This window comes from Hemiscyllium ocellatum, chromosome 24, assembly GCF_020745735.1.
Source record: "Hemiscyllium ocellatum isolate sHemOce1 chromosome 24, sHemOce1.pat.X.cur, whole genome shotgun sequence".
Lineage (NCBI taxonomy): Eukaryota > Metazoa > Chordata > Chondrichthyes > Orectolobiformes > Hemiscylliidae > Hemiscyllium > Hemiscyllium ocellatum.
Genome location: NC_083424.1, coordinates 22803393 through 22815965, shown reverse-complemented (window position 1 = coordinate 22815965; position 12573 = coordinate 22803393). Strand labels below are relative to the sequence as shown.

The following is a 12573-nucleotide window of genomic DNA, read 5'->3' as shown; positions in this document are numbered from 1 at the left end:
CAGAATGTTATGAGTGAGTGTGTTTTGGATTTTTTTGGTTTAGAATGGTTTATCCTGCTGGCCAAACTACCTATCTAGAAATCAGAAATGATTCAGCGCAAAAGTAGGCCATGTGGTCCATCTTATTCATGCTAACGCAAAGACAACCCGATACCCTTTCTAATCCCATCTTCCTCCACATGGCCTATAGCCCTGCAGCTTACAGGACATAAGGTGCAGACCCAGGTACTTTTTGGAAGAGTTTGGGGTCTCTGTCTCCAACACCAACTCGGGTAGTAAATTCCAGACACCCGCCACCCTTTGCATATAAACATTTTTCCTCACATCCCCACCAACCTTTCTTGCACTTAGCTTGAATCTACGACACTCTGCTAAGGGAAACAGGCTCCTCCTAAAGAGGATCAGAAATTGCTGGAAAAACTCAGCAGGTCTTGCAACACTTGTGGAGAGAAAGCAGAATTAATGTTTCAGTTCCAGTGACTTTTCTTCAGTTCTGCTGAATGTTTCCAGCAATTTCTGATTTCCAGCATCCACTGTTCTTTGGTAGTTCTGTTTAAACAGATTCCTCCTGTCTACCCAATCACTTCCCCCTCAATTTTGTACACTTTGATCATGTTGCCCCTCAGCCTTCTCTGTTTGAAGGGAAACAAGCCCAACTCCTCCAATCACTCCTCGTAGGTACAGTTCTCCAGCCCTCCCAACATTAGAGTAAATTCTTTCTGCACTCTCCCCAGAGAAATATCTCCTTATGTCCTGTTAACTAAAACTGCGCACAGTACTCTAGTCATTACCTCCCCAGCATCTTATACAGTTTCATCATTATATCCCTGCTTTGTATTCTCAATATTTATCAATGAAGGAGAACATTGTATCTGCTTTTTTTTAAAAAACCAACCTTACCTACCTCTATTGCTACCTCAGGGACCTGTGCACTTGCACATTAAGATATCTCATATATTCCCATTTATTGTGCATTTGCTTTTATTGTTGGACTTCCTAAAATGCATTACTTCACAATTAAGAGTTGAACTCGGTCTGCCATTTTCCTGCCCAATCTACCAAGCCTTCATATCATTTGAGACTAGAGCCATCTTCTCCACTACCCACGACAAGGCTAGTTTCTGTTTCTTCTTCAAAGTTCCCAACTGGCGCCGCATGTTCAAATTGTGAATGTATAAAAACTGCAGAGCCCCAACACAGAGTCCTGCAGAACATCAATTGAAACAGCTTTCCACTCGCGTGGGCAGCTATTGACCGTTACCCTTTGTTTCCTGTTATTAAGCCAACGTTGGATCCATTTCCCAGTCTGCTGAGTACGACCTTGTCAAATGCTTTATTAAAACCCATGTAGACAACTTCCAATGCACTAACCTCATCGATCCTGCTGGCCAGTTCCTCAAAAGAATTTAATCAAATTTGTAAAGTATGACCTTCCCTGAACAAAGCCATGCTGACTATCTCCGATTAGTCCATGCCTTTCTAAGTGATAGGATTGACTTTAACAATTTGCCCATCACTGAAGTAAGACTAAGTGATCTATAATTGTTTGGCATTTCTTTTTTACCCTTTTTAAACAACAGAACCACAATTTGTATTTCTTCAGCTCTCCAGCACCTCACTGGTGTCTAGTGAAGATTGGAAAATAGTCCTCAGAGCATCGGCTATTTCCTCCCTGATTTCCTTCAACAGCCGAGGGAACAAGGGAAGGTGATAGCCTAGTGTTATTATCTCTATACCATTAATACAAAACCAAGGTAATGTCCTGGGAACCTGGGTTCAAATCCCAACACAGTAGATGGTGGAATTTGGATTCAACAAAAAAAAACTGGAATTAAAACGAATGATGACTGTAAATTCGTTGTCAATAGCTGGAAAAACCCATCTAGTTCACTACTGTCTTTCAGGGAAGAAAATGGCCATCCTTATCTGGTCTGGCCAACATGTGACTCCAGACCCACAGCAATGCGGTGGAGTCATAAATTGCCCTCTAGGTAATCAGGGATAGATAATAAACACAGGCTGAGCCAGGGATGCCCTCATCCCATGAACTTTTTAAAAATTCATCCAGCTTTGGTGATTCACCCACTCAACTATTCTAACCCCTCTAGCATTTCCTCTCTCGGCATGGCAACTTTGTCCAATATTTCACACAGCTTCTATTAGATCATTATATTCATATTATCCCTTTCTCCTGCGAGTGGAGAGCAACAACATTAATTTAAAAAATTATTCCCATATCCTCTGCATCTTCACACAAACTCCCTTTTTCATCTCTGGTCAGTCCCATGCTTTTCCTGAACTATGCTTTTGCTCTTTATTCACAAAAGAAAAGGATATTTTTCACCTTCAATGACCCTTATATTGCTTGAAACCCAGTTGCTATTGAGATTAGTTAAAATCTGATACTATTGTTGCCTTAGTCCTACAGGCAGAACTTTCTCTGTAGATAAAGTGAGGACTGCAGATGCTGGAGATTAGAGTCAAGAGCGTGTTACTGGGAAAACACAGCAAGTTGGGCAGCATCCGAAGAGCAGGAGTATTGACGTTTAAGGCAAAAGCCCTTCATCAGGAATGAGGCTTGTGTGCCGAGGGGATGCAGAGATAAATGGGAGGGGTGTGGGAATGGGGTGAAAGGTAGCTGAGAGTGTGATAGGTAGGCGGAGGTGGGGGTAATGGTGCTAGGTCAGAGGGGAAGGTGGAGCGGATAGGTGAGAAGGAAGATGGACAGGTCATAACAGCAGTGCAGAGTTGGAAGGTTGAAACTGGGATAAGGTGGGGAAGAGGAGAAACGAGGAAACTGGTGAAGTCCACATTGGAACCCTTCAACCACACTGCATCAAAGTGGAATATGAGGCGTTTTTCTTCCAGGCATCGGGTGGTTAGAGTGTGACTATGGAGGAGGCCTTTGGCAGAGTTGGGGAGGGGGTGAGAAAGAGAGGAGGAGGAGGAGGAGGAGAAGAAGGAGAAGGAGAAGTTGAAAGGTTCGGCCACAGAGTGGTGGGGTTGATTGGTGCGGGTGTCCCAGAGATGCTTATCTAGGTGTGTTCTTCTATTTCCCTCTTACTATTGCGTAGTCTGTAGCATACTCCTAGTAGTGCGACAACTCTTTCTTATTCCTAAGCTCAACCTATAAAGCCTTATTTGTTCACCCGTTTACTATATTATCTCTTCTTACCACAGTGATTGATTTTTTAAGTAATACTGCTGCTCTTCTTCATGGTAACCCGCTCTATCCTGCCTGAAAACACTATAATCGAGGAATATTAGCTGCCAATTTTGTCCCTCCTTTAACCAGGTTTCCATTATAGCAATGATATTGTGCTCCCTTAGTTCATCTGCCTTGTTTATAATATCACTTGCATTGGTTGGTACACAGTTCAACCCTGTTAATTTCCTTTGCTGAACACATTTTAAATCCTCATTTCTTTTGTCTTTCCAAGTCACTGACTACATCACAAACTAACATTCTACCTTTCCTGATCTGAATGTGACCCATCTAAGGCTACACTTTGGTTCTGGATGCAAGCTTGCTCGCCGAGCTGGAAGGTTTGTTTTCAGATGCTTCGTCACCATAATAGGAAAGTGAGCCACTGGTGAAACATTGGTGGTATGGCCCACCTTTTATTTATGCATTTAGTTTTCCTTGGGTTGGTGATATCATTTCCTGTTCTTTTTTTCAGGGGGTGGTAAATTGTATCCAAGTCAAGTGTGTTTGTTGATACAGTTCTGGTTGACTTGACACAGAATGGATGTGTTATCCCAGTCGAAGATGTGCCCTTCCTCATCTGTATGTAAGTATACTAGCAAGAGTAAGTCATGCCTTTTTATGGCTAGTTGATGTTCATGTATCTCGGTGGCTCGTTTTCTTCCTGTTTGTCCAAAGTAGTGTTTGTTACAGTTCTTGCACAATATTTTGTAAATGACATTAGTTTTGTTTGTGGTTTGTATAGGGGCTTTCAAGTTCATTAGCTGCTGTTTTAGTATGTTGATGGGTTTGTGGGCTACCATGATGCCAAGGGGTCTGAGTAGTCTGGCAGTCATTTCAGAGACATCTTTGATGCAGGGGAGAATGGCTAGGGTTTTTGGATGCAATTTGTCTGCTTGTTTGGGTTTGTTGCTGAGAAAATCAGCGGACTGTGTTCATTGGGTGCCTGTTCTTTTTGATTACACTGTACAGGTGATTTTCCTCTGCTCTTCATAGTTCCTTCAGAGTCATTGGTCAAAAAGGCAGTAAACTATCCTCCAGTATATATGAACATCAACTAGCCACAAAAAGACATGACCCACTCTCACTAGTATCTTTACATACAGATGAGGAAGGACACCACTTTGACTAAGACAACACATCCACCCTGGGGCAAGTCAAACAGAGACACGCATGAGAATTCCTAGAAGCGTGGCATACCACCAGTGCTTCACCAGAGGCTCACTAATGTTACCTCGTATAGTGATTGGGCGGCACGGTGGCACAGTGGTTAGCACTGCTGCCTCACAGCGCCAGGGACCTGGGTTCAATTCCTGCCTCAGGTGACTGACTGTGTGGAGTTTGCACATTCTCCCAGTGTCTGCGTGGGTTTCCTCCGGGTGCTCCGGTTTCCTCCCACAGTCCAAAGATGTGCGGGTCAGGTGAATTGGCCATGCTAAATTGCCCGTAGTGTTAGGTAAGGGGTATATGTAGGGGTATGGGTGGGTTGCTCTTCGGCGGGTCGGTGTGGACTTGTTGGGCCGAAGGGCCTGTTTCCACACTGTAAGTAATCTAATCTAAAAACTACACCTAGTCAAACACAGCAGCTTTTAGGTACTAGTTGAGAGAACAGTTTAATTTCAGGGCTCATTTTCAAGGTAAGTTTAATCACCACTTATCCCTTGAAACTCCCTGCTTTTACCCAACTCCAAAGCACACCCTAGCTACAACATGCTCAGAAAGGAATGTTAACCAACATTTACTCACATCAAACTCTCAACCAGACAGAGAAACATTCAGTCATACAATTCTAATGACTATGCTGTGCATGCCAAGCATCAAAGAATATGGAATAACCTGCTTTTCCAGTTGCTGCAGCCAGTTCCGTGTTTAAGGCCAGAAAACATTGTTGCGATATGACAGACTTTTTGTTCTTTGCCAATATGGCCTGTTCGAAATTTGTTTGGTGCAAAGACAAATTCAGGAATTGCCTTATTGATGGATAAATTCTAAAATTAGGAATATGCTTGAGTAAATTAAACGTGTAGAAATGAACTGAGATAAATGGATTTAAAATCAACTCCCATCCCTACCCTCGAGCATTTTTCACCCATAGGCCTTGGTAGGAATGGAGCAGAAAAAGCGTTTAAAGATGTAGAGAGAAAATGTGTCACCAACAGGTCACTTTTGACTGCAGTGGATGGAGGCATTCGTGCAACGTTCTGGCAGGATGCCTCACTGAAATGCAAATGGGTGCCCCATAAACAAGGGGCTGATTTAAAATGCACTGCTGCTTGGGGGAGCAAAGTGGCGTGCTCACTAGGCCCTCTCAAGGATCTGTTCCTCGTTCTCCAGTTCCCAAAGGCCTCCACCCACCCCATCGGTCTCCCTCCCTGACCTGCTGCAATTATCAAATTCCTGCTCTCCTCGCCTCCTTGGATCAGCCCCTAGACTTCCTCATGCTGAAATTTTGGTTGCAAATTTTCCTTTTGAATATCTCAGCTGACTGATAATTTGATTGACTGCCAGACAAGAAACAAAAGAAATGGTTAGTGAGATTGTGGTGTTAAGTTTAATCAAGATAATTGTGACCACTAGCTGCAAATATTTGAGCCTACGTGCAGCCTCAAAAGCTTGATGTGCAATACATAGCTTCAATCGAGCATATGTCCACGTTTTCAATGAGCAAGGTAGGACAGAACATACTTGGGACCAGTCACCAAGCAGGCAGCAAGGTGTACATAGAGTAGTCTTTAACCTTTATTTGATTAGTAATTAAACTGATTGAGTAAACAATTAGGAACTGTAAGTGGAGTTAAACAAAGTTAAACGTAGTGCAGAATGAAACTATTTGTAAACAATATGTCCTATTTTGAAATTTCACTAATGATGCAAACGATATAGCTGATTCTATCAGTTGTTCCCAGTAAATTTCCAATGTTAGTTTTTGATATGGATCGTCAAATGCTGGAACACCGCGCAAGGACACTAGTTTGATAAGGTCATTTGTACTATATATTACTGAGCCAAAACAGAACACTCTAGGCAAAAAATTCCAAATCATACGGTCAAGCAGAGATAGCCAAACGTCAGAAGTTACTTATTGCTGGGACAAGTGAATTGGTGGTGCTTGGAATGCACTTCACTGGAAGTGAATAATGTTGGTATCAGCATGAAGAATATTCACACGTCTGACTCAAATTACTTCCAAAACATTTGCTTCCTGGGTTTTCAACGTGACTAGTCTAAGTAAATTAGGAACATTGATTGAGCATAACCAAGCCCAACACAAAAGAAATTCCAGCCCCTTTGAAGAGTGCACTGTCATCTAACAAAAATCCCTCCCACCCCAGTTATAATCTCTTCGTCAGGCACAAAATACAGACCTTAAAACACACTTATCAACAGGTTCAAGGACAGCTTCTTCCTTGCCGTTATTAGACTTTTGAATGGCCTTCGCAAATTTCAAATCTAATTCTGATCTTGCTTTTTGTATACCTTCTTGGCAGCAATAACCTTGCATTCCTTGCGCAGTTCAATCACCCTGTGATCTTTTTATGTTATGATCTGCCTGTACCACACGCAAAATAAAAAAAAAACTTTTCATTGTATTTAGGTACATGTGACAACAATAAGTCAAACCGTTGATCTGGAACAATTTGTTGAGAAGCTACAAGCCATCATTGTAAAGAATTCCCCCAGTGTACAGTCCCTTCTCTGGTGGTGTCTTGCCCTTATCTGATCTAGTCTATAGTGATTTGAAACTGACTTACTCCATTTCCTTTTTCTCTGCTTCCTCTTGGGTCAAGTCTTCTTCGACACTGTAATCTAGAATGGAGCCCACTCCAAAGGAGCGATTATGCTGGATCAATGGCTTGATGTCATCTTGGTCCTTTCCAGCAACAAACTGTCCATAAAAAGTCATCCTCATGACTTTCTCGAAGAGCCATTTCCCAAAGAAGACCCGACTGAGATTGATGAGCTGCAACAATAATCAAATAGTGTCACGGAATAGCAAATGATTGCACATTTCAAATTCCAAAACAAACATTCACCAACACAATGAACACTCCCACTTGAGAGGTCATACACCTCATACTCCAGCAACATCTGCAAAATGACATTGACCTGCAATACAGACAGGGAGAAATTGACGAATTGCAGAAGATGGGTTCCATATTTTTCCCTCAGTGAAGCAATGGGGCTCATGCCAACAGGCACTTTTGTTTTGAGTTACCAGGGAGCTGTTTGTCCAGATACCAGTGCTGCCCAGAGATACGCACATCCCCATTCTCCTGAATCCAGTGTTGCTGCCCATTTCCAAAGGGCTGACGAAGGGCTTTTACCCGAAATGCCGATTTTCCTGCTCCTCTGATGCTGCCTGACCTGCTGTGCTTTTCCAGCACCACTCTGATCTAAACTCTGGTTTCCAGCATCTGCAGTCCTCACTTTTGCCAAACCATTCCCTCCCAACCAGCCAGTATTGCTGCCTATTTCTCCAAACTCCTCCCTCCAGTCTTCCTTCCCACTTCCCCAACAACATTATCTACAGGCCTCTGTCTCCAATCAATACCGTTACTTGTGGGCCAGAGGTCCTAGAGCTAAGGTATTATGCAAAAACATGGCTCCACAGCCAATCTCTGGCCGGAGCTCAGCTATGAATTACTATTGAGGCCACGTAGGCCGATGGGCCTGTTTTTACAATTTTCCAATCAACCTGTGATCACACACCACTGGAGCAGGTGGGTTTTGAACCCAGGCCTCCTGATCCATTGGCAGGGACACTGCCACTGTGCCAAAAGAGGTACAGAATGCCTGACAACAATATAACCCTGAAAACAGAAATAATTAACAGATTGGCACCAAGAAATTACTCAGGAAGGTGAATCTGAAATCATTCTATCTGGATTTATGCAGTCCAACAAGATAAATGCCTTCAATTCGTTTCCCAATTTACGAAACTTAAACGTTTCGCAAGTGAAATAGACCAGCTGTCAAATCTTGTCATAGTTTTGAAACTTCCGATTCGATCACCTCATTGTTTAAGTCCCGAATCTAATGGCAAGTTCATTTTTGTTTCTCTAACTTCCCTGAACAACATAAACTCCTGACACTTACAACCCACTGGAGTGAAACAGAACATGGGGAAGCAAGGCAACTCGGTGTTGGAGAGGGGAAAGCTGTGTTTCCCTGGGATGTTTGAGACCATGCTTTATGTGGAGTGGGTGCGGCTGAGCTTCCACCATTCACAAGGGTGTGCGCTGCCCGAGGGCGGGGCTGTTTCCAGGAAACATGGGTCATTTCTTAGCAGACAGTAAAATTCCGCAGATTAAAACAGGGAGGAAAGAAAGAACAAGTGACGTCAGGAGCAGTTTTCTTTTAATTTGTATTCTAGATTATAAATATTGCACCACACAGTTTCTTGCCTTCTAGATAGTCACTCGGTGAATCTTATATGAATTATTGCAGCCCCCTCTCACCTCCTTGTGCCGGTCCACTAACACACTGTAGGAGCACAGCCGGAATACCAACAGGCTCCGTACCAGCTCCGCGCTGCTCTTGCTCCGATACGCCTCACGGTAGTTGCCGAAATCCGGGATGACAGCGGCGGTGGAGCCGGGGGCAGCGGGCGCCTGCGAGCGGACGCTCCCCTTCGGGGGCAGGTAGGGCCGGCGGCGGTCCGGGGGAGGCTCCTTCTGCTTCGGGGAAGATGCAGCGGCGGCGGCGGAGGAGGAAAACCTGAGGAGAGGGCGGCAATGCGGGAGGAGGAGGCTGGCCATCGCGGCTGAGCAAGGAGATACCGCTAGTGCCCAGATATTCTGATACACCGCATCCGCCTGCTTCCGGGTGGAGCGAACCCTCCACTGTATCCATTTCCTGGCCAATCAGCCGCCACGGCGCCAAACTTCCATTCACAAAAACAACCAGCCTCAGCCCCGCCCCCTCGCTGTTTTACTCCCCCTCCACCTGGAGGAGAGAGGTCTCAGCTTCATGTCTCCTTCAACCTTCCCCCTCCCCAGAGAGAGCCTGAGTACCACTGGGTGTCAAAGGCACCAAAGCTTGGAATAAAAACAGAAGATTACAACATCACCTGTTGATATTATGAGCAAGGTGGACAAGAGGGAACTAGTAGAAGTGGTGTACCTAGATTTCCAAAAGGCCTTCAAGGTGCTGAACTAGAGGCTGCTGCCTAAGATAATGATGCATGGTGTTGCAGGTAAAGTACTAGCATGGATAGAGGATTGGTTGACTAACAGGAAGCAAAGAGTGGAGATAAATGAGTGTTATACTGGTTGGCAATCAGTAACTAGTGGTGTGTCTCAGGGATCGGTGTTGGGACCGCAATTATTCAGGAGGGGAAAAAAGTGAGGACTGCAGATGCTGGAGATCAGAGCTGAAAAATGTGTTGCTGGAAAAGCACAACAGGTCATGCAGCATCCAAAGAGCAGGGGATATCGACATTTCGGGCATAAGCCCTTCTTCAGGATTCCTGAAGAAGGACTTATGCCCGAAATGTCGATTCTCCTGCTCCTGGGATGCTGCCTGACCTGCTGCGCTTTTCCAGCAACACATGTTTTAGCTCCGCAATTATCCACAATTGAAATAGATGATTTGGAGTTGGGGACCATGAGCAGTGAGTCAAAGATGAGTGGCAGAGCAAAGTGTGCAGAGGACTGTGAAACTTCGCAGAGGAACATTGCCCACTGACACAAAGGTATGGCAGATGGAATACAGTGTTAGTGAATGTGAACTCATATATTTTGGTAGGAGTAACAGTAAAATGGATTATTACAGCATGCTGCTCTGCAGAGGGACCTGGGTGTCTTTATGCACAAATCACAGAAGGTTGGTCTGCAAGCACAACAAGTAAGTAGGAACGCAAATTGAATTTTGTCCTTCATTGCTAAAGGGGATTGAGTCTAAAAGCAGAGAGATTAGGGTGCAGGTGAGGCCACACCTGGAGTACTGTGTGCAGTCTTAGTCTCCTTACTTGAGAAAGAATGTACTGGCACTAGAGAGAAGATTCACTGGGTCGATTTGGGAGTTGAGGGGGTTGGCTTATAAGGAGAGACTGAATAGACTGGGATTATAGTCACTGGAAGTTAGAAGAATGATGGGGATCTTATAGAAACATATAAAATTATGTAGGGGATAGATAAAATAGAAGTAGAGAGGATGTTTCCACTGGCAGGTGAAACTGGGACAAGAGGGCATAGACTCAAAATTGAGGGGAGCAGATTTAGGACTAAATTGAGAAGGAACTTCTTCATCCAGAGGGTTGTGATTCTGTGGAATTCCCTGACCAGTGAAATAGTTGGCAATACTTCAGTAAAAAAGTGTTAAAGTTAAGATAAATTTTTTGAACAATAAAGGAATTAGGGGTTATAGCGAGACAGTGGGTAAGTGGAGCTGAGTCCAGGAAAATGATTTTATTGACTGGCAGAGTGGGCTCGAGGGGATAGATGGCCTATTCCTGATCCTAGTTCTTATGTTCTGATCAGAGAAAAACCAGAGTTAACATTTCAAGTCCAGTTCTGAAGGAGGATCTGAAACAGAAATTGTTGATGAAACTCAGCATCTGGGGAAACAGAGAGCAGTTTTTGAGTCCAGTGACTTTTTTTAGAAGGGTCTTTTTTTTTAATCTTCGCAGATGCTGCTCGAGCTGCTGAGTTTCTCCAGCAGCTTCTGCTTTTTTTTTATCTCAGATCTCCAGGGTGCGTAGTTGGGTGTTTTTATTACACTAAAGTATGGGGTGGGCCCTGTATTTCTGTGCTTTGAGAATACTGAAGAATGGGGAATGGCATAAAAAAAAGGCCATTTAGCCCATCAGGTGACTGCATGTCAGATCTCTAAATGAACAACCTGATGCCAAACCCTGACCTTCTACTGTTTTAAAATTAACCTGTGCAAACAAACTACGGAGGCAGGTCGCCTCCCCCCCCTCGAGGGGTACTGTAATGAAAAGCAAAATATCAAAAGAAACTTATGAATGTAAATAAAGACATCATTACGAGGATTACTTCCCATTCTAACTGAACATTCTTTCCTTTCAGATATCAATCACTTCTGGGATGACTTGATTGAATCTCTCTCAGCCAGCTCATACTGGAAGCCAACCACACACTGCTTGAATTAATGTTACCAATGCTTCTTTTGCCAAAGGCCATCAATCTGTGTCCTCTTGTTCTTGATTCTGGGAACAACAGTTTCCTGTCTGTTTTCCAGTTCCGACTGGATTTTGAATGCCTCCATCAAATCTCCTGCTGCCTCACAGCACCAGGATTCCCAGGTTCAATTCCAGCCTTGCGTGACTGTCTGTGTGGAGTTTGCACATTCTCCCCCTGTCTGCGTGGGTTTCCTCCGGGTACTCCAGTTTCCTCCCATAGTCTAAAGATGTGCAGGTCAGGTGAATTGGCCATGCTAAATTGCCCATAGTGTTAGGTGCATTAGTCAGAGGGAAATGGGCCTGGGTGAGTTACACCTTGAAGGGTCGGTGTGGACTTGTTGGGATGAAGGGCCTGTTTCCACACTGTTGGTTATTCTAGTCTAAATTCAAGTGCCCAGAACAATTTCATTTCACAAAGTGACTCCTACTTCAAGGCATAAAGAATAAAATCCAAATTTGCAGGAAGTCTAAAGAAAAATGATCAAACTAATTCTCATTCTGTTTCTGGTGTCAATTCTAGGATGTTACCGGATGTGGAAGGTTTGAGTTATAAAGAAAGGCTGGATAGGCTGTGACGTTTTTCACTCGAACATAGGAGGTTTAAAGGTGATCTGATAGAAGTTTACAAAGTAATGAGAGGTATAGATAGAATTAATGATAGTGTCTTTTTCCCTACGGTGGGGGAATTTCAAGACTAGAGGGCACATTTTGAAAATGAGAGGAGAAAGATTTTAAAAAAAGACATAAGAGATAAATTCTTTCGACAGGGGGAAGTTCATGTGTGCAATGAACTTCCTGAGGAAGTGGTGGATGCAGGCACAATTACAACATTTAAAAGACATTTGGATAGATACATGAATAGGGAAGTTTGGAGGGATATAGGTCAGAAGCAGGCAGGTGGAACACGTTTGGTTTGGGGTTATGTTCAGCATGGACTGGTTGGACCGAAGGAGAAAATGGCAGGTCTTTGGCTTAACTGTATTGATCTGCTTTTGGCCCACGTTTCTTAATATCTGTGCTTCACAAAAAATTAACTATCTCAGATTTAAAATTAACACCTCTGAATGGACAGAATTACATATGAGAGGCAGACAGTTGAACAGAATGATCCGACCAAACACAATTATCTCATGGCCCCTCACAAAATCCCACACTATGGCTGGGGCTATTAATGGCCACTTTCGAGAGCAATGATCTCATGTGACCTGCCCACCGTACCCTT

The 12573-nt window shown here is 43.8% G+C and overlaps 1 protein-coding gene across 1 annotated transcript in view; it reads right to left on the bottom strand.

The window, feature by feature from the left end:
- Nucleotides 1–9041, bottom strand: part of prodhb (proline dehydrogenase (oxidase) 1b) — a 48722-nt gene extending 39681 nt beyond the window's left edge. The window contains exons 1-2 of the mRNA XM_060843581.1: nucleotides 8665–9041; nucleotides 6958–7166 (exon numbers count right to left, since the gene is read on the bottom strand). Coding sequence (XP_060699564.1) covers nucleotides 6958–7166; nucleotides 8665–8964 — 509 coding nt within the window. The 5' untranslated portion in view covers nucleotides 8965–9041. The remainder of the gene's footprint in view (nucleotides 1–6957; nucleotides 7167–8664) is intronic.
- Nucleotides 9042–12573: the final 3532 nt, after the last annotated feature.